General features: G+C 43.7%; 1 protein-coding gene across 1 annotated transcript in view; it reads left to right on the top strand.

The window, feature by feature from the left end:
- LOC122540179 (dynein axonemal heavy chain 8-like) overlaps positions 1-23,931 on the top strand; it is a 1,258,818-nt gene that overhangs the window by 504,511 nt on the left and 730,376 nt on the right. Inside the window, exon 24 of the mRNA XM_087976819.1 lies at positions 10,565-10,649. Coding sequence (XP_087832945.1) covers positions 10,565-10,649 — 85 coding nt within the window. The remainder of the gene's footprint in view (positions 1-10,564; positions 10,650-23,931) is intronic.

Here is a 23,931-nt window from a genome sequence, read left to right as displayed (position 1 = left end):
AAGACTTCGCATGAAACTGTTTGGTGAGGTTAGATCAAGGGATCCAGGGAAAGCTAGCGAATTGGATTCAAAATTAACTTGACATTAGGAGACAGAGGGTAATGATAGAGTGTTGTTTTTCAGACTGAAGGGCTGTGACTAGCAGTGCTGAGTCCATTGTTGTTAATCATTTTACATAAATAATTTGGATGAGAACTTAGGAGGCATGGTTGTAAGTTTGTGGATGACACCAACTTGGTGGTATAGTGGATAGTGAAGAAGGCTATCTCAGCGTCCAGCGGGATCTTGATCAATTGAGCCAGAGGGCAGAGAAATAGCAGATGGAGTTTAATTCGGATAAATGAGGTATTGTATTTTGATAAGACAAACCAGGGCGGGACTTACACAGTTCATGGTAAGGCCTGGGAGGTACATAGTTCATTGAAAGTGGCTTCGCGGGTATAGAATCATAGAGTCCCTAGAAGTAGGCCATTCAGCCCATCAAGTCCATACCAGCCCTCTGAAGAGCAGCCCAACGAGACCCACCCCTCTATCCTATCTGTGTAACCCTGCATTTTCCATAGGCAAAAGTGAGGACTGCAGATGCTGGAGATCAGAGTCAAGATTAGAGTGGTGCTGGAAAAGCACAGCAGGTCAGGCAGCATCCAAGGAGCAAGAAAATCCTGCTGCTCAGATGCTGCCTGACCTGCATTTTTAATAGCTAATCCAGCTAACCTGGATATCCCTGTACACTATGGGCAATTTGGCATGGCCAAACCACCTAACCTACACATCTTTGGACTCTGGGAGGAAATCAGAGAGATAGATTAATTAAGGCAGAGAGATAATTACAAATAATCAAAGCAAGATGGTACCAGAGATCATGGTTGAAGCTGTCCTCATGAGTACAGTTTCTGCTCAGTGATTCTGCATTGTTGTGTATTTCAAACTTGACTTCTGACTTAATAAAAGATAGAGAGTTATAACATAGAGACCGTTTTCAGGAGGGTAACCTGGGCCATAATTATTTGCAATATAATGACTTGGATGATGGAAATGAAGGTCCATAAGTTAGATTTGCAGATAACACAAAAATAAATTGGGAAGCAAGTGCTGAGAATAACAGGAAAAGTTTAGAGAGGGACTACAGGGAGAACTAGCCATTTGGATAGAAGGTAGAAGACAGAGGTGGTGGTGGAGGGTTGTTTTTCAGACTGGAGGCTTGTAACCAGTGAAGTGCCACAAGGATCTGTGCTGGTCCTGTACTTTTAGTAATTTACATAAATGATTTGGATGCGAGCATAAGAGGTACAGTTAGTAAGTTTGCAGATGACACCAAAATTGGAGGTGTCGTGGACAGCAAAGAGGGTTACATCAGATTTCAACATGATCTTGACAGATGGGCCAATGGGCTGAGAAGTGGCAGATGGAGTTTAATTCAGATAAATGTGAGCTGCTGCATTTTGGGAAAGCAAACCTTAGCAGAACTTATACACTTAATGGTAAGGTCCTAGGGAGTGTTGCTGAACAAAGAGACCTTGGAGTGCAGCTTCATAGCTCCTTGAAAGTGGAGTCGCAGGTAGATAGGATAGTGAAGAAGGCATTTGGTATGCTTTCCTTTATTGGTCAGAGTTTTGAGTACAGGAGTCGGGAGGTCATGTTGCACTGTACAGGACATTGGTTAGGCCACTGTTGGAATATTGCGTGCAGTTCTGGTCTCCTTCCTATCGGAAAGATGTTGTGAAACTTGAAAGGGTTCAGAAAAGATTTACAAGGATGTTGCCAGGGTTGGAGGATTTGAGTTATAGAGAGAGGCTGAACAGGCTGGGGCTGCTTTCCCTGTAGCGTCGGAGGCTGAGGGGTGACCTTATGAGGTTTACAAAATTATGAGGGGCATGGATAGGATAAATAGAGAAAGTCTTTTCCCTGGGGTCGGAGAGTCCAGAACTAGAGGGCATAGGTTTAGGGTGAAAGAGGAAAGATATAAAAGAGTCCTAAGGGGCAGCTTTTTCACACAGATGATGGTACATGTATGGAATGAGCTGCCAGAGGATGTGGTGGAGGCTGATACAATTGCAACATTAAAGAGGCATTTGGATGGGTATATGAATAGGAAGGGTTTGGAGGGATATGGGCCGGGTGCTGGCAGGTCGGACTAGATTGGATTGGGATATCTGGTCGGCATGGACGGTTTGGACCAAAGGGTCTGTTTCCTTGCTGTACATCTGCAAAATATATTTTCCTACATTACATTCCATCTGCAAAATATATTTTGCAGATGGAATGTAATGTAGGAAAATGTGAGGTCATGTAGTTTGGCAGGGGGAATACAACAGTAGCATTTTATTTAAATGGAGAGAGACTACAGAATGCTGAATTCTTTGAGGGTCCATGTTTATGAATCACACAAAACTAGAATCAATGTTCAGTAGGTTATAGAAAGACAAATTGACTGTTTGCCTTCATTTCAAAGGTCTTGCTAATACTACACAAGGCACTAGTCAGAAAACAGCTGGAATCCTCTATTGGTTCCCTTATCTAAGGAAAGATTTAACCAGAATTGGGCATTCAGAGAATATTCACTCTGTTGACCAATATTCGCTCTGTTGACCAATATTCGCTCTGTTGACCCTGGTCTTGGAGGAAATTTCATGTGCAAAAAGGTTGAGTAGATTGATTTTGTACTCAACAGAGTTTAGAAGAATAAAAGGCAATCTTATTAAAACATGTAAGATTCTTAGGTTGCAAAACGCAGCGGGTCTGGCAGCATCTATTGAGAGAAAGCAGAGTCAATGTTTTGAGTCCAGTGACTCTTCATCAAGACCAATAGCAGCTAAGAAAATTTGGTATTTATACTGACCACAAGGTTTAGGGATATGGAGGAAGAGATAAGTGGATGGGTGGACATGGAGCCCAGAGAGAGATATGATATGAAAGTGGTAGGCAGACAAGGAGATTATTGATAGTCGGCCGGGACAGAAGAAAAGTTCAATTAGTAATCATGAGATCTGAGAGTAGAAGAGAATGGGTTGGCCATACTAAAACCAACTCATGTCAGAACAGGAACAACTGTGAGGGTGGGTAAAAAACATGGAAGGACAGAATCATATTCTAAATTTATTGAACTTGATGTTGAGTCCTCAAGGTTGCAGGGTTCCCAAATAGAAAATGAGATGCTGTTCTTCAGCTAAACTTACTTGAATATTGCAGCAGGTCTGTGACAGAAACTTTTGCGTGGGAACACGGTAGTGTATAGAAGTGCATTCAACTGGAAATTCGGGGATCATTCTTATGGACAGAATGTACATGTTCTACAAAGCAGTCTGTGTTTCATGTCCTGAATATAGAGGAATTCACACTGTAAATAGCGAATACAGTTGAGTCATAGAGATGTACAGCATGGAAACAAACCCTTCGGTCGAATTCATCTATGTCGACCAGATATCCTAACCTAATCTAGACCTTGCGAATTTTGAGAAGATTTGTAGCTCAGGTTGAAGTTCTGGATGTAGGTTTGCTCGCTGAACATGAACCTTCCAGCTCAGCGAGCAAACCTACATCCTATTTGCCAGCACTTGGCTCATACCCTTCCTATTCATATACCCATCCAGATGCTTTTTAAATACTATAATTGTACCAGCCTCTACCACTTCCTCTAGCAGCTCATTCCATACACGTACCATCCTCTGTGTGAAAATGTTGCCCCTAAGGTTCCTTTTACATCTTACCCCTCTCATCTAAACCTATGCCCTCTAGTTCTGGACATCCCCACCCCAGGGAAAAGACCTTTTCTATTTAGCCTATCTATGCCCCTCATGACTTTATAAACCTCTGTAAGGTCACTCCTCAGCCTCCGACACTCCAGGGAAAACAGCCCCAACCTATTTAGCCTCTCCCCGTAGCTCAAATCCTTCAACTCTGGCAACATCCTTATAAATCTTTTCTGAATTGGTACCTTGCATCAAGTTTCACAACATCCTTCCAATAGAAAGGAGACCAGAATTGCACACAATATTCCAGAAGTGGCCTAACCAAGTGCAGTTTTGGTCGCCATACTATAGGAAGGATGTGGAGGCACTGGAACGGGTGCAGAGGAGGTTTACCAGGATGTTGCCTGGTATGGAAGGAAGATCGTATGAGGATAGACTGAGACACTTGGGGCTGTTTTCATTAGAGAAAAGAAGGTTTAGGGGTGACTTGATTGAGGTGTACAAGATGATTAGGGGGTTAGATAGGGTTGACAGTGTGAACCTTTTCCCGCGTATGGAGTCGGATATTACAAGGGGGCATAGCTTTAAATTAAGGGGGGGTAGATATAGGACTGAAGTTAGGGGTAGGTTCTTCACTCAGCGAGTCGTAAGTTCATGGAATGCCCTGCCAGCAGCAGTGGTGGACTCTCCCTCTTTATGGGCATTTAAGCGGGCATTGGATAGGTATATGGAGGATAGTGGGTTAGTATAGGTTAGGTGGGCTTGGATCGGCGCAACATCGAGGGCCAAAGGGCCTGTACTGCGCTGTATTCTTCTATTCTATTCTATTCTATTCAATGTCCTGTACAACCGTGAAATGACCTCCCAACTCCTGTACTCAATACTCTGACCAATAAAGGAAAGCATACCAAACACTTACTTCACTATCCTATCTACCTGTGACTATACTTCCAAGGAATTATAAACCTGTACTCCAAAGTCTCTTTGTTCAGGAACACTCCCCAGACTTTACCATTAAGTGTAAAAGTCCTGCTCTGATTTGCTTGTCCAAAATGCAGCCCCTCACATTTATCGAAATTAAACTCCATCTGCCACTCCTCAGCCCATTGGCCCATCTGACCAAGATCCCGTTTTTCTCTGTGATAAACTTCTTTGGTGTCCAATACACCTCCAGTTTTGGTGTCAACTGCAAGCTTACTAAATATACCTCCTATGTTTATATCGAATCAGTTATAGAAAAGATGAAAAGCAGTGGACCTGTCACCAATCCTTGTGGCACACCACTGGTTACAGACCTTCAGTCTGAAAAGCCACCCTCCGCCACCACCCTCTGTTTTCTACCTTCAAGCCAGTTCTGTATCCAAATGGCTAGTTGTCCCTGTAATCAAGATTGAATGAAGTGCAGGTAAATCGCTGCTTCACCTGGAAGGTGTGTCTGTGGCCTTGAACAGTGAGGAGAGAGGAACTAAATGGACAAACATGTGATTGCATAGCAAGATGTTGTCGGGGTGCGGAAAACTGTGTGGATTGAAGGAGGGGTGAAATGGAACGAGATGTCCCAGAGGGAACAGCCCCTGCAGAAGACTGACAAGGAGGGTCAGGGACTATGTATCTGGTTGTGGCATCCTGCTGAAAGTGACAGATATGGTGGCTTATAATTCTTTGAATATGGAGGTGAGGTGTTAAGTGAAGATCAGGCGAACCCTAGGTTTATTGTGGGAGGATAGGAGACAGGGTGAAGGCAGGAGTGCAGGAGATGAACAAGACATGCCCAACAGTTGTATCAATCACAGTAGCAATTGAGGAGAAATTTGAATATTTCTGAGCAGGAGTTCCAGGGGGAAATTTGGGAGGCACAGCAGAAAGTTATCGCAAGGAAGAAAAAACATGCTAAGGAAAAGATGAGGCAATCATAGCTAACAAGGAAAGTCAGGGGCAATGTGAAAGCAAAAGAAAGAACATAAAATGTGGCGAAAATTACTGAGAACCCTTAAAAACCAGCAGAGGAAGACTAGAAGAGCAATAAGCTGGGAGAAGATGAAACATATGAGTAAACAAGTCAGTGGTATACAAGTAGATTGCGTGAGTCTTTTTGAGATATCTAAAAGGTAAGAGAAGCAAGAGTGGACATTGGGCTACTGAAAAATTATGTTGGAGAAATAGTAATGCAGAACAAAAAGATGGCAGAGAAACTGAATTGGTATCAATTTTCACTGTGGAAGATACCAGCAATAGACCAGGACTTTAAGAGAGTGGGAGGGCAGAGGTGAGTGTAGTGGCCATTATTAAGGAGAAATTGCTAGGGAAACTGAAAGGTCTGAAGATGGATAATTAACCCACACCAGATGGATTACACCCCAGGTTTCTGAGGGAGATAGCTGAGGAGATTGTGGAGGTATTGGTGGTGATTTTTTAGGAATCACTGGAGTTATGGAAGGTACCAGAGGACTGGAAAATGGCAAATATAACACCCTTGTTTAAAAAGGGTGGGAGATAGAAGACAGGAAATTACAGACCAGCCAACCTGACCTTGGTCATTGGTAAGGTTATTAAGGATGAGATTCTGGAATTTGTGGAAGTGCATGGTAAAATAGGGTTCATCAAGGGAGGTCAGGCCTGGAAATTCTATGAGGATCACTTGAGGAAGTAACAAGCAAGTTAGACAAAGTGGAGCCAGTGAATGTGATACATTTGGATTTTCAAAAGGACTTTATCTGGGTACCTCACAGGAGACTGCTGAATAACATAAGAGTACATAGAGTTAGGGGCAAGGTACTGGCATGAATAAAAGGATTGGCTGACTGGCAGAAAGCGGAGAATGAGGATAAAGAGGTATTTTTCAGGATGGCAGCCAGTGGAATTCTGGAGGGTTGGAACCACAACGATTCACATTATACATTAATGATTTAGACAAATGAACTGAGGGCATTGGTGCTGTTTCCAGATGGCACGAGGATAGGTGAGGGAACAGGTATTGTTGAGAAAGTGGGGAGGGTTTACATGAACTTGGACATGCTCAGTGAGGTGACAGATAGAAAACGCTGTGGGAAAGCGTGAGGTTATTCAATTTGGGAGGATGAATAGAGACAGTAAACTATTTTCTGGAAGGCAAAAGGTGTCAGAAATCTGAAGCACAAAGAGATTTGGGAGTCCTAGTTCAGGACTCTTTAAAGGTTAACACGCAGGTTCATTTGGCAGTTAGAAAGTCAAATGCAATGTTAGCATTCATTTCAAGAGGCCTAGAATACAAGAGCGGAGATGCACTGCTGAAGCTGTTTCAGGCTCTGGTCAGACCATGCTTGGAATTTTATTTTGGGTCCTGCAACTGAAGAAGGATGTGCTGGTATTGGAGCGGGTCCAGAGATGAACACTTGTCATATGAGGAGCGGTTGAGGACTCTGGGTGCATACTTGATGGAGTTTAGAAGGATGAGGGGGGGATCTGATTGAAACTTACAGAATACTAAAAGGTTGGGATTGAGTGGAAATTGAGAAGATGTTACCACTAGTCGGAGAGACTCAGACCTGAAGGGACAACCTCAGAGTAAAGTGCCGACTTTTTAGAACTGAGATGAGGAAGAATTTCTTCAACCAGATGGTAGTTCATCTGTAGAATTCATTACCCCAGAGGACTGTAAAGGCCAAATCATTGAGTGTATTTAAGACAGAGATAAATAAGTTCTTGATTGGTAAGGGAATCAAGATCTATGGGAAAAAGGCAGGAGAATAGGAGTTGAGAAACATATCAGCCATGATAGAATAGTGACTCGATTGGCCAAATGGCCTAATACTGCTCTTCTATCTTATGTCTTGTGGTGAGAGCAGAGTAGAAATTGGAAGTGAAATTGATGATTTTTTGCAATTTCGAATGAGGGAGTGAAGCAGCATCAATGATGTCATTGGTGCACCAGAAAAGAATTGTGGGGAGGTGCACAAGTAGGACTGGAATAAGGAATGTTCTACATACCCTGGAAAGAGACAGGCATAACTGGGACCTATGCAGATATCAATAGTTACACCTTTGAAATGAAGAGAGTGAGAGGAGTTAAAGGAGAAATTATTCAAAGTGAGAATGAGCTCAGTCAGGCGGGGAAAGATGGTGATAGATGGGGATCGTTCAGGCCTTGATGAGGGATGTACATGTAAAGGTTTTACATATCCTCAGTGAAAAGGATGCAACTGCTGCCAAGGACTGGAAATTTTAAAATCTCTCTGTGGGGACCATCTCCACCTTTCTGCATAGTTCGTTCCCACCCTTCAACTCTTCTTCAGTATAAAAATCACTTGTTGCTATCAGTTCTGATGAAGAGTCACCAAAGTCAAAATGTTAACTCTGCTTTCTCCTAACAAAAGCAGCCAGACCTGCTCTGTTTCACCAGCAATTTCTGTTTTTGTTTCACATCTTCAGCATCCACAGTTCTTTATTTTATTGAACAAGATTCTTGGGTGACTTCAGAGTATATGCACGAAAAGTTTATTTCCCTTTGTGGGAGCATCTAAGACCAGAAGGTATAATCTCAAATGTTAGGGGTCACCCATTTAAGACTGAAAAGCAATTTCTTCTCTGAGGGCAGTGAATTGAGTGATTCATTGCAGCAAAAAGCTGTCAATGCTAAATCGTTAAATATATTCAAGGCTGAGATAAACTGATTTCCAATAAATGAAGAAACTGGTTATTGGATAAGGCAGGAAAGTGGTATTAAGGATTATCAGATCAGCTATGATCTCATTGATCTCAAGCCGATTTGATAGCCTGAATGGCCAATTTCTGTTCCTATATTTTATGGTGACTAATTGCCTTGGAGAAAGTGAAGGTACCTTCCTAAAGTGCTGCAGTCCTTGAGCTGTTGCTACAAAATAGTTAGGAGAGGAATTCTATGATTTTAACCCAGGGATTGTGAATGTTAATTCATCTTCATCAAATTTATTATTTTCCTTGGGCCAATTTGCATAATAGAGATAATATTTGTGTTCTGCTTCTTAATTTGGTGCCTAGCTCCACAGACTGACTACACAGAACATCTTTCTTTGTTCTACCATCTTGTTGATGCCTACATGAGCCACAACAACTGGAACCTCCCCATTCCATTTCTTTGTCAAGTCTGAGTTGTGGTCTGATCCCTCAAACTGGGCTCCAGTGCAGAGTTGGGCAGATGTAGAAACTTCGGCCCCTCAAGCCAGCTCTACTCCTCAATAAGATTATGGCTGATTGTCCAATAGCCTCTTCCCACTTTTCTCTCATGTCCTCTGAATCCTTTAGCCCCACGTGCTGCATCCAACTCCTTTTGTGAAATCATTCAATATTTTAGCCTGGACTGTTTTTTACAAATTCTACAGGCTCACAGCTCTCTGCATGAAGAAATTTCTCGTCATCTCAGTGCTAAATGGTTTACCCTGTACTCTTAGACTCTGACCCCTAGCTCTGGACTCCCTTGCAAATAGGAATGTCTTTCGTCTTTCTATCCCATATGTTCCTTTTAAAACTTTGTAGGTTTTTGTGAAATAGAACTACACAGCTCAGGAACGAATCTTCAGCCCATGATGTTGTACCAAACATGATACCAAATGAAATCAATCCCTTTTGCCTGCCCTTAGTCCAAATCCCTCCTTCTTCTGAACTCCAGTGAATGTAATCCTAACTGATTCAACCTCTCTTCATTGGTCAATCCTGCCATCCTATGAATCACTTTGCTGCATTCCTCTAAAGCATGAACATCCTTCCTCAAATAAGACCAAAACTACACATAAATTCCAGGTATGGTCTCATGGCCCTGTATAATTGCAGCAAGACATCCTGTTGAAGAATTGAATGATTGAACATATGTCTGGAAAGCTGGCATAGGAGGATGGGCATTAGATTTCTGGGATGTTTCGAATAATTCTAAGAAAGTTAGGACCTGTTGAGGCTGAACAGTTTATACCTGTACAAGTCTAGAATAAATATTCTTTTTTAATGCTGTTGAGGAGATCCTCAGCTAGATTAGCAGAGGAAGGGAAACTGTGGGCAAATTCAATACTGAGAGTAAGAGGCAGAAACTTAACAAGTGACTCTGAAAGATAGAGGAACCATTTTCAAAAACTGTGTTCCCTTCATTCCTTTTCCCTAAAACTATTCTAGTTACCTGTTGTTTTTGCACTTCTCAGATTTACTTGCATATTTGCTGTTCTGTCTCCATCTAGTACTCCTCTTAAGGTCCATAATAGAATGTTACAGCCCGTTTTTTTGTCCTCAAGCTCAATCCATTTGGCCTCCTTTGAAGATCCTTCTAACATCCTTCATCATTCTTCACAGTTGTAATTGTTTGCTTGATCATGATTACCAACCTCTTCATTTTTTATTATTCTCTCCTTCTCATCTTAAAGTCAAATCACGAGAACATTGCTATTACAAAAATAGAAAAAGGGATTGGAATGACAGATCAACGATATCATTCTATTGTGCTTCTATTTATGCCTTAGCACATCTCCTATCTTTGCTATACCCTTTGTATTCAAGTATACTCTTGAGGAGCGCAAAAATTTGTAAAATGTTTCCTCTGCCTTCCAGATTCTTTTACTGATTTTTCCAAAATTTTACCCCAAGAAATATCCTGACTCAAAATATATTTCTGTATCACATTCTTTCCTGACTGCTCAATTACACTTTGATCTGGTTCTCACCAACATTGTTGTGTTACTAACAAGTCGGACACCTACATCCCAGAATATCTCCATTAACTATAATGAACATCAGAATTTTACATAGGTTGGAGAATCTTACTACAAAAAAATGCTAGTTTCATAATAAAATATGAAGGGTTTCATGAAACATTATGTTATTTACTTTTATGTTTATTTTATATGTACGCATTTCATTTGATTCAACGCATCAAGCAGAAGAGGAACCTTTGGCTACTCAAGCAGTGTTGAGGAATTTGCTCCCTTTTTGAAGGCTGAAGTGCTCTTAGCAATTCCAAATGTGGTATGTTAATATTGTAATGTTTTAAACACTTAGAAAAGTTCAGTTAATGTTCACAACTAATTTAATTTCATCCTGTAAAACAAAATCTTGTTTATCAGTTCCGTCACTTACTATCGTAACATCATTCTCACTAAACAGTTGAACACACAACTTTTCTTTCTGGCTACACCATCCTGTTCCATCCCTAATCTTGTCCAGCTGGACAGAATGCCCTCAACACAGTCCCTAGTTACCTGTTTTATCATAACCAGACAATGGCTTCTCTTCCTGCTTCCATACTGCTACGTCAGTATTCTTTCGTTGGCAGTTATCTGTTGTTCAATTACTTATTTCCATTTGATAATCTCAATTTCCAACTTCATTCTTACAACATCTAGTGTTATCTCAGTAACACGTCTCAACCTGAGTCTGAATTATTGTGCTGCTTGTTTGACATCCTGCACCAAATGAGAGGAAATCTCCTCCAATGAAATGTTTGGAAGACAAAACCTGACACCAATTCCATTCATAAGTCACATACTCAATCTCTGGCCGGTGTCTGAAGCTAAGTTAGGATTTTGGCAAGATTTTGAAAAAAAAATGCACAGTCAGCCTCACTATTTTTTAGTTTGGTGAATTACACCATGGTAAAACCATGCATCACTGCCTTTAGATTACATTACAATGTGGAAACAGGCCCTTTGGCCCAACAAGTCCACACCGACCCGTCGAAATGCAACCCACCCATACCCCTACATTTACCCCTTACCTAACACTTCGGGCAATTTAGCATGGCCAATTCACCTGACCTGCACATCTTTGGACTGTGGGTGGAAACCGGAGCACCCGGAGGAAACTCATGCAGACACGGGGAGAACGTGCAAACTCCACACAGTCAGTCGCCTGAAGCAGGAGTTGAACCCGGGTCTCTGGTGCTGTGAGGCAGCAGTGCTAACCACTGTGCCACCGTGCCGCCCAAATCTAATCTAAATCTAAAAATCTAATCTAATCTAATCTAATCTAATCTAATCTAATCTAATCTAATCTAATCTAAAAACCATGCATCACTGCCTTCTGCCCAGCTCTGTTTTTACATAAATTACAATACACAATTTTGTTGCTTCCAACTTAAAGATGAAACCTCTTCTGCTTATTCTGTAACCCCAATTTCTCCTCTTCCCCCTCAAGGAGCAGCATCCTCTAATACCACCCTGCTAAGCCCCCCCTTTGTGATCCTATGTGTAAATAAGATGTCTTCTCATTCTTCAAAACCCAATGGGTAAATGTTGTCTGAAGCAATCTGTGTGGAGGCATCCTGTATCCCCAATACAGAGGAGACCGCATCGGGAGCAACGGATACAGTAAATGATGTGTGGAAGCGCAGGTGAAATTTTGAAGGATGTGGAAGGCTCCTTTGGGGCCTTGGATGGAGGTGAGAGGTGAGGTGTGGGTGCAGGTTTTGCAATTCCTACGGTGACAGGGGAAGGTGGCAGGCGGGGAGGGTGGGTTATTGGGGGGCCGTGAATCTGACAAGGTAGTCACGGAGGGAGTGGTCTTTACGGAAAGCAGATAGGGGTGGGGAGGGAAATATATCTCTGGTGGTGGGGTCCGTTTATAGGTGGCGGAAATGGCGGAGGATGATACGATATATACGGAGATTGGTGGGGTGAAAGGTGAAGACCAGCGTAGTTCTGCTCTTGTTGTGGTTGGAGGGGTGGGGTTCGAGGGCAGAGGTGCGGGAAGTGGATGAGATGAGTTGGAGGATATCATCAACCACGTGGGAGGGGAAATTGTGGTCTTTAAAGTAGGAGAATATCTGGTATGTTCTGTGGTGGAACTGGTCATGGCCAGAATGCAGGATCTGACAAAACACATTGATGAAGGTGGAGCAGAGGATGTGGTATATGGACTTTAGCAAAGTATTTGAAAAGGTTCCTCATGGTAGACTTATTGTGAAAGTAAGGAGACATGGGATACAGGGAAATTTAGCTGTCTGCATACAGAATTGGCTGGCCCATAGAAGACAGAGGGTGGTATTAGATGGTAAGTGTTAAGCTTGGTGCTTAGTGACCAGTAGTGTTCTGCAAGGATATATTCTTGGATCTCTGCTGTTTGTGATTTTTATCAATGACATGCATGAGGAAGTGGAAGGGTGGGTTAGTAAGTTTGCCAATGACACGAAGGTTGATGGAGTAGTCGATAGTGACGAGGTCTGTTGTAGGTTGTAATGGGACATTGACAGGGTGCAGAGCTAGACTAATAAGTGGCAGATGGCGTTCAACCTGGGAAAGTGTGAAGTGATACATTTTGGAAGGTCGAATTTGAATACAGAATATAGGGTTAAAGTCAGGATTCTTGGCAGTATGGAGGAACAGAGGCATCTTGGAGTCCATGTCCATAGACCGCTCAGAGGTGCCACCCAAGTTGACAGAGTTGTTAAGAAGATGTACAGTGTCTTGGCTTTCATTAGCAGGGGGATTGAGTTTAAGAGCCACGAGGTTATGCTGCAGCTCTATAGAGCCCTGGTTAGACCACACTTGCAATACTGTATTCAGTTCTGGTCACCTCATTATCGGAAGGATGTGGCAGCTTTAGAGAGGGTGCAGAGGAGATTTACCAGGATGCTGCCTGGACTGGAGGGCATGTCTTATGAAGAAAGATTGAGGGAGCTAGGGCTTTCCTCATTGGAGCGAGAAGGATGAGAGGTGACTTCATAGAGGTGTAAAAGATGATGAGAGGCATAGATGGAGTGAATATTCAAAGACTTTTTCCCAGGCCAGAAATGGCAATCACAAGAGGGCATAATTTTAAGGTGATTGGTGGAAGGTTTAGGGGAGATGTCAGATTTCGGTGCTTTACACACAGAATGGTGGGTGTGTGGAATGCACAGCCAGCAGTGGTAGTAGAGTCAGATACATTAGGAACATTTAAATGACTCTTGGATAGGCACGTGGATGATAGTAAAATGAAGGGTAAATAGGTTAGTTTGACCTTTGGGTAGGATAAAAGGTCAGCATAATATCGAGGGCCGAAGGGCCTGTACTGTGCTGTATTATTCTATGTTCTATATTAATTGGAATTTAGAAGAATGGGGGGGGAAATCTTAAAGAAACATATAAAATTATAAGGAGAATAGATAAGATAAGATAGAAGCAGGGAGGTAGTTTCTACTGGTAGGTGAAACTAGAACAAGAGGGCATAGCTTCAAAATTAGGGGGAGCAGATTTAGGACTGAATTGAGGAGAAATTTCTTCACCCAAAGGGTTGTGAATCTGTGGAACCCCTTGCCCAGTGAAGTAGTTAAGGATTCCTCATTGAATGTTTTTAAAGCTAAGATAGATAACTTTTTAAACAGTAAAACAATTAAGGATTATGGTGGGAGAGTAGATAAGTGGATCTGAGGCCACAAAAAATCAACCTTGATCTTATTGATAGGCGGAGCAGGCTCGAAGGGCCAGATGGCCTACTCTACTGTTGGATCTTATATTCTTATGTTCTTTTGTAATTCAACCTTTGTAATTTTCTCCTTTTAAATATGTAAGAACTGCATCGGCCCAGTCAAAAGAGGAAGGGTTTAAAAAAATTGCAGTTAAGGCATGCTGTTCTTACTTTCGCAATACAACCATTAAGTCAGGTACTGACTTTGCATTTCATTTAAAGACAAGCATAGAGGCAAAATCTGCATATAGTTAGGCAGAGACCAGCTCACAAAAGGGTACGGTCATTGTTGCATAGATCTATGAAAGATATTGTAGTGTTAAGGTAGCTTGATGCATCACAACACATTGTTGTATAAAAGGTCTCCATGCTACTCTGTACAGTGGTCTGAAAGCAGCCAGTCTGTTCGCAAGTCAGTTGGACAAGTAAAAACAATGACTGCAGATACTGGAAACCAGATTCTGGATTAGTGGTGCTGGAAGAGCACAGCAGTTCAGGCAGCATCCAAGGAGCTTCAAAATCGACGTTTCGGGCAAAAGACCTTCATCAGGAATAAAGGCAGTGAGCCTAAAGTGTGGAGAGATAAGCTAGAGGAGGGTAGGGGTGGGGAGAAAGTAGCATAGAGTACAATGGATGAGTGGGGGAGGGGATGAAGGTGATAAACCAAATCATCCGCCGACATTTCCACCACCTCCAAACAGACCCCGCCACCAGGGATATATTTCCCTCCCCACCCCTTTCCGCCTTCCGGAAAGACTGTTCCCTCCGTGACTACCTGGTCAGATCCACGCCTCCCCTACAACCCACCCTCCCATCCTGGCACTTTCCCCTGCCACCGCAGGAACTGTAAAACCTGCGCCCACACCTCCTCCCTCACCTCTATCCAAGGCCCTAAAGGAGCCTTCCACATCCATCAAAGTTTTACTTGTACATCCACTAATATCATTTATTGTATCCGTTACTCCCGATGCGGTCTCCTCTACATTGGGGAGACTGGGCGCCTCTTAGCAGAGCGCTTTAGGGAACATCTCCGGGACACCCGCACCAATCAACCACACCGCCCCGTGGCCCAACATTTTAACTCCCCCTCCCACTCTGCTGAGGACATAGAGGTCCTGGGCCTCCTTCACCGCCGCTCCCTCACCACCAGACGCCTGGAGGAAGAATGCCTCATCTCCCAGGGCATCAATATGGACTTCAACAGTTTCCTCATTTCCCCTTCCCCCACCTCACCCTAGTTCTAAACTTCCAGCTCAGCACTGTCCCCATGACTTGTCCGGACTTGTCCTACCTGCCTATCTCTTTTTCCACCTATTCATTCCACCCTCTCCTCCCTGACCTATCACCTTCATCCCCTCCCCCACTCACCCATTGTACTCTATGCTACTTTCTCCCCACCCCCACCCTCCTCTAGCTTATCTCTCCACGCTTCAGGCTCACTGCCTTTATTCCTGATGAAGGGCTTTTGCCCGAAACGTCGATTTCGAAGCTCCTTGGATGCTGCCTGAACTGTTGTGCTCTTCCAGCACCACTAATCCAGAAGTCAGTTGGACACTAAGTACATAGTGTAACAGTAGCATAACTAAGCATTTAACCCAAATTATATATGTAAACCTGAGATGTCATAATAGTGTACACAGTTATTAATGAACTTCAAGGTATCTATCTTAGGCTTTGTTTTATATGGTATGTGGCCTGGCATATTGAAAATCATACTGGTTGCAAGTGGACATATGGGCAACAAGCAGGCACTAGAAGCTTGTCACAGCAAGCTGGTACTGAAGATTGAAATGGTGATAACAATAATGACAGCTGTGAAAATTCTCCTCACCATCGTCCATCCTCTATCTGAATTCAGAACTAAAGTTGACATCCAACATCTAACAGCAGAGTCTCTGTGATAAATGTCACGGTCTGAAATATAGAAAACCATTTAACATCGTAGTAGTAGCAAATGTGCACTAAAGGTAATAGAAGCTATGGTAGTTCTTAAAGATTATTTGCTAGGCAGTTATTATACATCTGAGTTCAGAGCTGAAGTCAGAAAATTCCATCAATATCTTTATGGATGAAAATTCATGATAATCATGGTCAATACAGGACTGAAGGTGTTGTATCTGAATGTGCACAGTAAACAAAATAAGGTAAATGAGCTTGTGGCTCAGATTGAAACTGGCAGATATAATATGGTGGTATTCACGGAGAAGTTGCTGCTCGGGGATCAGGATTCGGAGCTAAATATCTAAGGATCAAACTAATGTTTGCTTAGACTGTGGGCAAAATGGTATAGAGGTCTGAGTGATGTGGATTATGGCGAGATGCAGGTTCATAGTCCCTTGAAAGTAGAGTCTCAGGTAGATATGATAGTGAAGAAGGCATTTGGTATGCTTTCCTTTATTGGTCAGACCATTGAGTATAGGAATTGGGGGGGTCATGTTGTGGCTGTACAGGACATTGGTTAAGCCACTTTTGGAATATTGCGTGCAGCTCTGGTCTTCCTTTCGGAAGGATGTTGTGAAATTTGAAAGGGTTCAGAAAAGATTTACAAGGATGTTGCCAGGCTTGGAGGATTTGAGCTACGGAGAGAGGCTGAATAGACTGATACTATTTTCCCTGGAGCGTCGGAGGCTGAGGGGTGACCTTAGAGAGGTTTATAAAATCATGAGGGGCATGGATAGGACAAAGAGACCAGGTCTTTTCCCTGGGATGGGCAAGTCCAGAACTAGAGGGCATAGGTTTAGGGTGAGGGGGGAAAGATATAAAAGGGACATAATGGGCAACTTTTTCATGCAGAGGGTGGTGTGTGTATGGAATGAGTTACCAGAGGAAGTGGTGGAGACTGGTACAATTCAGCATTTAAAAGGCATCTAGATGAGTGGATGAATAAGATGGGTTTGGAGGGAGATGGGCCAAGTGCTGGCAAATGGGATTATATTAGGTTATGATATCTGGTCAGCATGGACAAGTTGGACTGAAGGGTCCATTTCCGTGCTGTACATCTCTATGACTCTATGTTTCTATAATATACATCCTATTGAAAAGACAGGCAGGTGGGCAAAGTAGGTGGGGTTGCCTTGTTAATAAAAAATGAAATTAACCCAATAATAATAAATGAAGTAGGGTCAGATAGGGTAGAATTTGTGTGGGCAGAGTTGAGGAAGTGCACAGGTGAGAAAACCGTAATGGAAGTTATCTACAGGCCTCCAAATATAGTCAGGATTTGGAGCATAAGATGCACCAGGAGATGGAAAAGGCACGTAAGAAAGGCAAGGTTACAGTGATTATGGGGGATTTCAACATACAGATGGACTGGAAAACCAGGTTGGTAGTGAATAACAAGAAAAGGAATTTGAGGAATATCTATAAGGTGGCTTTTTGGAGCAGCTTGTGGTGGAGCCCATTAGGGAACAGGCCTTTCTGGATCTAGTGTTGTGCAACGAGGCAGACTTGATAAGGGAGCTTAAGGTAAAGGAACCCTTAGGAGGCTGTGACCATAACATAATAGAATTTACTCTGCTATTTGAGAGAGAAAAGATGGAATCAGATGTAAAGGCAACTAGAGAGACATGAGGGAGGTGCTGACCAGAATTGATGCGGATAAGGGCCTAGCAGGAAAGACAGTGGAACAGCAATGGCAGGAGATTCTGTGAGTAATTCGAGAGACACATCAAAAATTCATCTGGAGGAAAAAGAAGCTTATTAAAGGGATGATGAGATAACCATGGCTGACCAAGGAAGTCAGGGACAGCGTAAAAGCAAAGGAGAAAGCAAATAATGTGATAAAAAAGTCAGTGGGAAGTCAGAGAATTGGGAAGCCAACAAAGATCAACAGAGGACAACAAAGAAAACATAAGGAGGGAGAAGATTAAATATGAGTGTAAGCTTAATTGGTAATATTAGGAAAGATTGCAAGAGTCTCCTTATATATACAAAGGGCAAAAGAGAGGCAAAAGTGGACATTGGGCAGCTGGAAAATGATGCTGGAGAAATAGTAATGGGGAACAAATAAATGACTGAGGAACTGAATAAGTATTTTGTGTCAGTCTTTGTGGTGGATGACATGAGTAATACCCCCAAAAAATCGAGAGAGGCAAGGGACAGAGATGAGTATGGTGGCCACCACCAAGGAGAAGGTCCTAGAAAAACTGAAAGAGGATAAATCGCTTGGACCCTATATTTCTAAAGAAAATAGCTGAAAAGATAATGGAGGCTTTAGTAGTAACCTTTCAGATATCACTGGAGTCAGGGTTGCAGAGGACTGGAAATCGCTAATGAAACACTCCCCTGTTGAAGAATGGAGCAAGGCAAAAGATTGAAACTTACAGACCAATTTTCCTAACCTCAGTCGTGGGTAAGATTCTGGAATCCATTGTGGAGGATGAGATTTCTGGATACTTGGTATGGTAAAATATGGCAAAGTCAGCACGGTTTCGTCAAGGGGAAGTCATTTTTGACATATCTGTTAGAATTCTTTGAGGAGGTAACGGGCAGGAGAGCCAATGGATGTTATCTATCTGGACTTCCAGAATGCCTTTGATAAGATGTCACACGGGAGGCTGCTGCGTAAGATTAGGTGCCCTTGCTGTTAGAGGCCAGGTACTAGTGTGAATAGAAGATTGGCTGTCTGGCAGAAGGCAAGAGAGTAGGGATGAAAGGGTCCTTCTCAGGATGGAAGCCAAAAGCTAGTGGTGTTCCGCAAAGGTAGGTATTGGGACCACAACCTTTCACTTCATACATTTACGATCTAGATGAAGTTGGCAGATGATGCAAAGATAGGTGGAGGAGCTGGTAGTATTGAGGAGGTGGAGGAGGCTGCAAAAAGATTTAGACAGGTTAGGAGAGTGGGCAAAGAAGTGGCAGATAAAATACAATGTGGGAACGTGTGAGGTCATGCACTTTTGTAGGAAGAATAAAGTCTTGGGCTATTTTCGAAATAGGGAGAAAATTCAGAAATCTGAAGTGCAAAGGGACTTGGGAGCCATAGTCCAGGTTTCTCTTAAAGGTAAACTTGTAGGTTGGATTGGTAGTTGACTGCTTTGATCCTGCTGTTGAAGAGTGGACCCAATATATGAAAAATATGCATTTTGTTTTCAGGAAAGGGACTTGCGGCAAATGAAAAACAATGAGTAATTCTCCTGACAGCTGGTGGATCAACAGCTTTGTCAGTTATTAGCAGCCTACCTTTCCCTGAGGCACCAGATTATAAAACCTTTCAGGAGTTGATGGATTTAAAATCATAGAATCCCTACAATGTACAAGCAGGTCATTCAGCCATAAGGTATAGGAGCAGAAATTAGGTCATCCAGCCCATCAAGTCTGCTCTTCCATTCAATCATGCCTGATATGTTTCTCAACCCCATTCTCCCGCTTTGTCCTTGTAATCCTTGATCCACTTGATGCTCAAGAACCTAACTATCTCAGTCTTAAATATAGTTAATAGCATGGCCTCCACAGCCTTCTGTGGCAATGAATTCCATAGATTCACCGCTCTGGCTAAAGAAGTATCTCCTTATTTCCATACTAAACCATCTTCCTTTTACTAAAGCTAGAGCTGTTGGGGAAGCTTTAAACTAGGTTAGCAGAAGGGTGGGAACCAGAGCATCAGGTCAGAAGATGCAGCAGTTGATTTAAAGGTAGATGCAACGATTAGAGAGACTGTGAGGAAGGATAGAGTAAAATGGCAAGAGGATGGGAGTCCAGGCAGAAAAACATAACAAAGCAATGCCAGAGCAAAGGTAAGAAACCAGAGATGGAAATGTGTTGCTGGAAAAGCGCAGCAGGTCAGGCAGCATCTAGGGAACAGGAGAATCGACATTTCGGGCATTAGCCCTTCTTCAGGAATGAGGAAAGTTGGTCCAGCAGGCTAAGATAAAAGATAGGGAGGAGGGACATGGGGGAGGGGCGTCGGAAATGTGATAGGTGGAAAGAGGTCAAGGTGAGGGTGATAGGTCAGACTGGGGTGGGGGCGGAGAGGTCGGGAAGAAGATTGCAGGTTAGGAAGGCGGTGCTGAATTTGATGGATTTGACTGAGACAGGCTGGGGGGAGGGGAAATGAGGAAACTGGTGAAATCCGAGTTCATCCCTTGTGGTTGGAGGGTTCCTAGCCGGAAGATGAGGCGTTCTTCCTCCAACCGTCGTTTCGCTGTGGTCTGACGATGGAGGAGTCCAAAGACCTGCATATCCTTGGTGGAGTGGGAGGGGGAATTGAAATGTTGAGCTACAGGGTGGTTGGGTTGGTTGGTCCGGGTGTCCCAGAGGTGTTCTCTGAAACGCTCCGCAAGTAGGCGGCCTGTGTCCCCAATATAGAGGAGGCCACATCGGGTGCAAAGGATGCAATAGATGATATGTGTGGAGGTACAGGTGAATCTGTGGCGGATATGGAAGTTTCCTTTGGGGCCTTGGAGGGAGGTGAGGGGGGAGGTGTGGGCGCAACTCTTGCACCTCCTGCGGTTGCAGGGGAAGGTGCCGGGAGTGGAGGTTGGGTTGGTGGGGGGTGTGGATCTGACGAGGGAGTCACGGAGGGAGTGGTCTTTACGGAATGCTGATAGGGGAGGGGAGGGAAATATATCCTTGGTGGTGGGGTCCGTTTGGAGGTGGCGGAAATGACGGCGGATGATGCGCTGTACATGGAGGTTAGTGGGGTGGTAGGTGAGGACCAGTGGGGTTCTGTCCTGGTGGCGGTTGGAGGGGCGGGGTTCAAGGGCGGAGGATCGGGAAGTGGAAGAGATGCGGTGGAGGGCATCGTCGACCACGTCGGGGGGGGAAATTGCGGTCCTTGAAGAAGGAGGCCATCTGGGATGTGCGTTTTTGGAACTGGTCCTCCTGGGAGCAGATGCGGTGGAGTCGAAGGAATTGGGAGAATGGGATGGCGTTTTTACAGGGGGCAGGATGGGAAGAGGTGTAGTCCAGGTAGCTGTGGGAGTCGGTCGGTTTGTAGTAGATGTCCGTGTTGATTCGGTCGCCTGAGATAGAAATAGAAAGGTCGAGGAAGGGGAGGGAGGAATCTGAGACTGTCCAGGTGAATTTGAGGTCGGGGTGGAAGGTGTTGGTGAAGTGGATGAACTGTTCAACCTCCTCGTGGGAGCACGAGGCGGTGCTGATACAGTCATCGATGTAGCGGAGGAAAAGGTGGGGGGTGGGGCCAGTGTAGTTGCGGAAGATGGATTGTTCCACATATCCTACGAAGAGGCAGGCATAGCTGGGGCCCATGCGGGTGCCCATGGCTACTCCTTTCGTAGGAGTAGCCATGGGCTCCTTGCGGAGCGTTTCAGAGAACACCTCTGGGACACCCGGACCAACCAACCCAACCACCCTGTAGCTCAACATTTCAATTCCCCCTCCCACTCCACCAAGGATATGCAGGTCTTTGGACTCCTCCATCGTCAGACCACAGCGAAACGACGGTTGGAGGAAGAACGCCTCATCTTCCGGCTAGGAACCCTCCAACCACAAGGGATGAACTCGGATTTCACCAGTTTCCTCATTTCCCCTCCCCCCAGCCTGTCTCAGTCAAATCCATCAAATTCAGCACCGCCTTCCTAACCTGCAATCTTCTTCCCGACCTCTCCGCCCCCACCCCAGTCTGACCTATCACCCTCACCTTGACCTCTTTCCACCTATCACATTTCCGACGCCCCTCCCCCATGTCCCTCCTCCCTATCTTTTATCTTAGCCTGCTGGACCAACTTTCCTCATTCCTGAAGAAGGGCTAATGCCCGAAATGTCGATTCTCCTGTTCCCTAGATGCTGCCTGACCTGCTGCGCTTTTCCGGCAACACATTTCCATCTCTGATCTCCAGCATCTGCAGACCTCACTTTCTCCTCTAAGAAACCAGAGACCAGAGCAAAAAGGAAAAAAAGAGGAAAGTAAAATTGGGTAACAGTATCATATGCAAAAGATTGCTAGATTCTAAAGGGATAATTTGTTTCAGGGCACTTTATCTGAATCCCTGTAGTATTTGAAACCAAGTCGATGAACCTGTGCAAATCCATACAAAGAGGTATGATTTAGTTGTTGTTACAGAAACGTGGTTGCAGGGTGGTGATGACTGGGAATTGAATATCCAAGGGTAACAGGTAATCAGGAAGGATAGGCAAGTAGGTAAGGGAGGTGGGGTTGCTGCCTTAATTGAGAATGAGGTTAGGACGCTGGAATCCCTACAGTGTGGAAGCAGACCATCCTGACCACCAAGTCCACACTGACCCTCCAAAGAGCATCCCACCCAGATCCATCCGTTTACCCAATAACCCTACACCTCCCATGACCAATGCAAGAACACAGATATTTTACAGACCAGGAACAGGCCCTTCGGCCCTCCAAGCCTGAGCCGATCTAAATCCACGATCTAAACCTATCATCCAATTCCTAAGCATCTGTATCCCTCTACTTCCCACCTACTCATGCATCTGTCCAGACACACCTTAAATGAATCTACTATGCTTGCCTCTACTACCTCTGCCGGCAATGCATTCCAGGCACCTACCACCCTCTGTGTAAAGTAGTTGCCGCGTGTATCCCCCTTAAACTTTTCACGTGTCACCTTGAACGTGTGACCTCTCGTTATTGAATCCTTCACCCTGAGAAAAAGCTTATCTCTACCTACCCTGTTTATATCCTTCATGATTTTGTAGACCTCAATCAGGTCCCCCCTCAATTTCCTTTTTTCTAATGAAAACAATCCTAACCTATTTAACCTCTCTTCATAGCTAGTACTTTCCGTACCAGGCAACATCCTCTTAAACTTTCTCTGCACCCTATCCAAAGCGTCGACATCCTTTTGATAATGTAGCGACCAGAACTGTACACAGTATTCTAAATGCAACCAAACCAATGTCTTGTACAATTTTAACATGACCTGCCTGTTCTTACACTCAATACCCCGTCCGATGAAGGCAAGCGTACCATATGCCTTCTTGACCACTCTATCCACCTGTTCAATCGCCTTCAGAGGACAATGGACCTAAACTCCCAGATCTACTTTTCCTTAGGCTCTTCCATTTCCAGTACAGTTCGCTCTAGAATTAGTCTTCCCAAAATGCATCACCTCACATTTGCTTGGAGTGAACTCCATCTGCCACTTCTCTGCCAAACTCTCCAGTCTATCTATATATTCCTGTATTCTTTGACAGTCCCCTATGCTTTCTGCTACTTCACCAATCTTCATGTCATCTGCAAACTTACTGATCAGACCAACAATGCTCTCTTCCAGATCATTTAAGTATATCACAAACAACAGTGGCGCCTGCACTAATCCCTGTGGAACACCACTAGTCACCTTTCTCCATTTCAAGAAACTCCCTTCAACTACTACTCTCTTCTCTCCTGTTGCTCAACCAGTTTTTAATCGACCTAGCTCAAACACCATGCACACCACATGACTTCACTTTCTCCATTAGTTTACCATGGGGAACCTTATCAAACACCTTACTAAAGTTCATGTATATGATATCTAAATCCCTTCGTTCATCTATCAACTTGGTCACTTCCTCTACTAGGTTGTACAAATTTAAAACCACACAATACCAGGTTATATTCCAACAGGTTTAATTGGAAGCACACTAGCTTTCGGAGCGACGCTCCTTCATCAGGTGATAGTGGAGGGCTCGATCGTAACACAGAAATTTTTGTCAAAAATTGCAGTGTGGTGTAACTGAAATGAAACATTGAAAAATTGATTGTCTGTTAAGCCTTTCATCTGTTAGAATACAGTGATGGTTTCATTTCTTTCATGTGTATATCACAAAACCTTTTTTTAAAGTTGCATTCTCGGGTTAGCTGTTAACAATGGTGGTAGTTGGACAATATGTTGAAGGTGTTAGCCCCCTGTGTTCTCTGTCTATGACCTGATGTTTAGATTGATTCTAA

This window comes from Chiloscyllium plagiosum, unplaced genomic scaffold (assembly GCF_037043375.1).
Source record: "Chiloscyllium plagiosum isolate Xiang-an unplaced genomic scaffold, Cpla_swu_hap1 HiC_scaffold_3, whole genome shotgun sequence".
Taxonomy (NCBI): domain Eukaryota; kingdom Metazoa; phylum Chordata; class Chondrichthyes; order Orectolobiformes; family Hemiscylliidae; genus Chiloscyllium; species Chiloscyllium plagiosum.
Note: the sequence above shows the minus strand (reverse complement) of the source record. Positions and strands in the feature narration are given on the sequence as shown.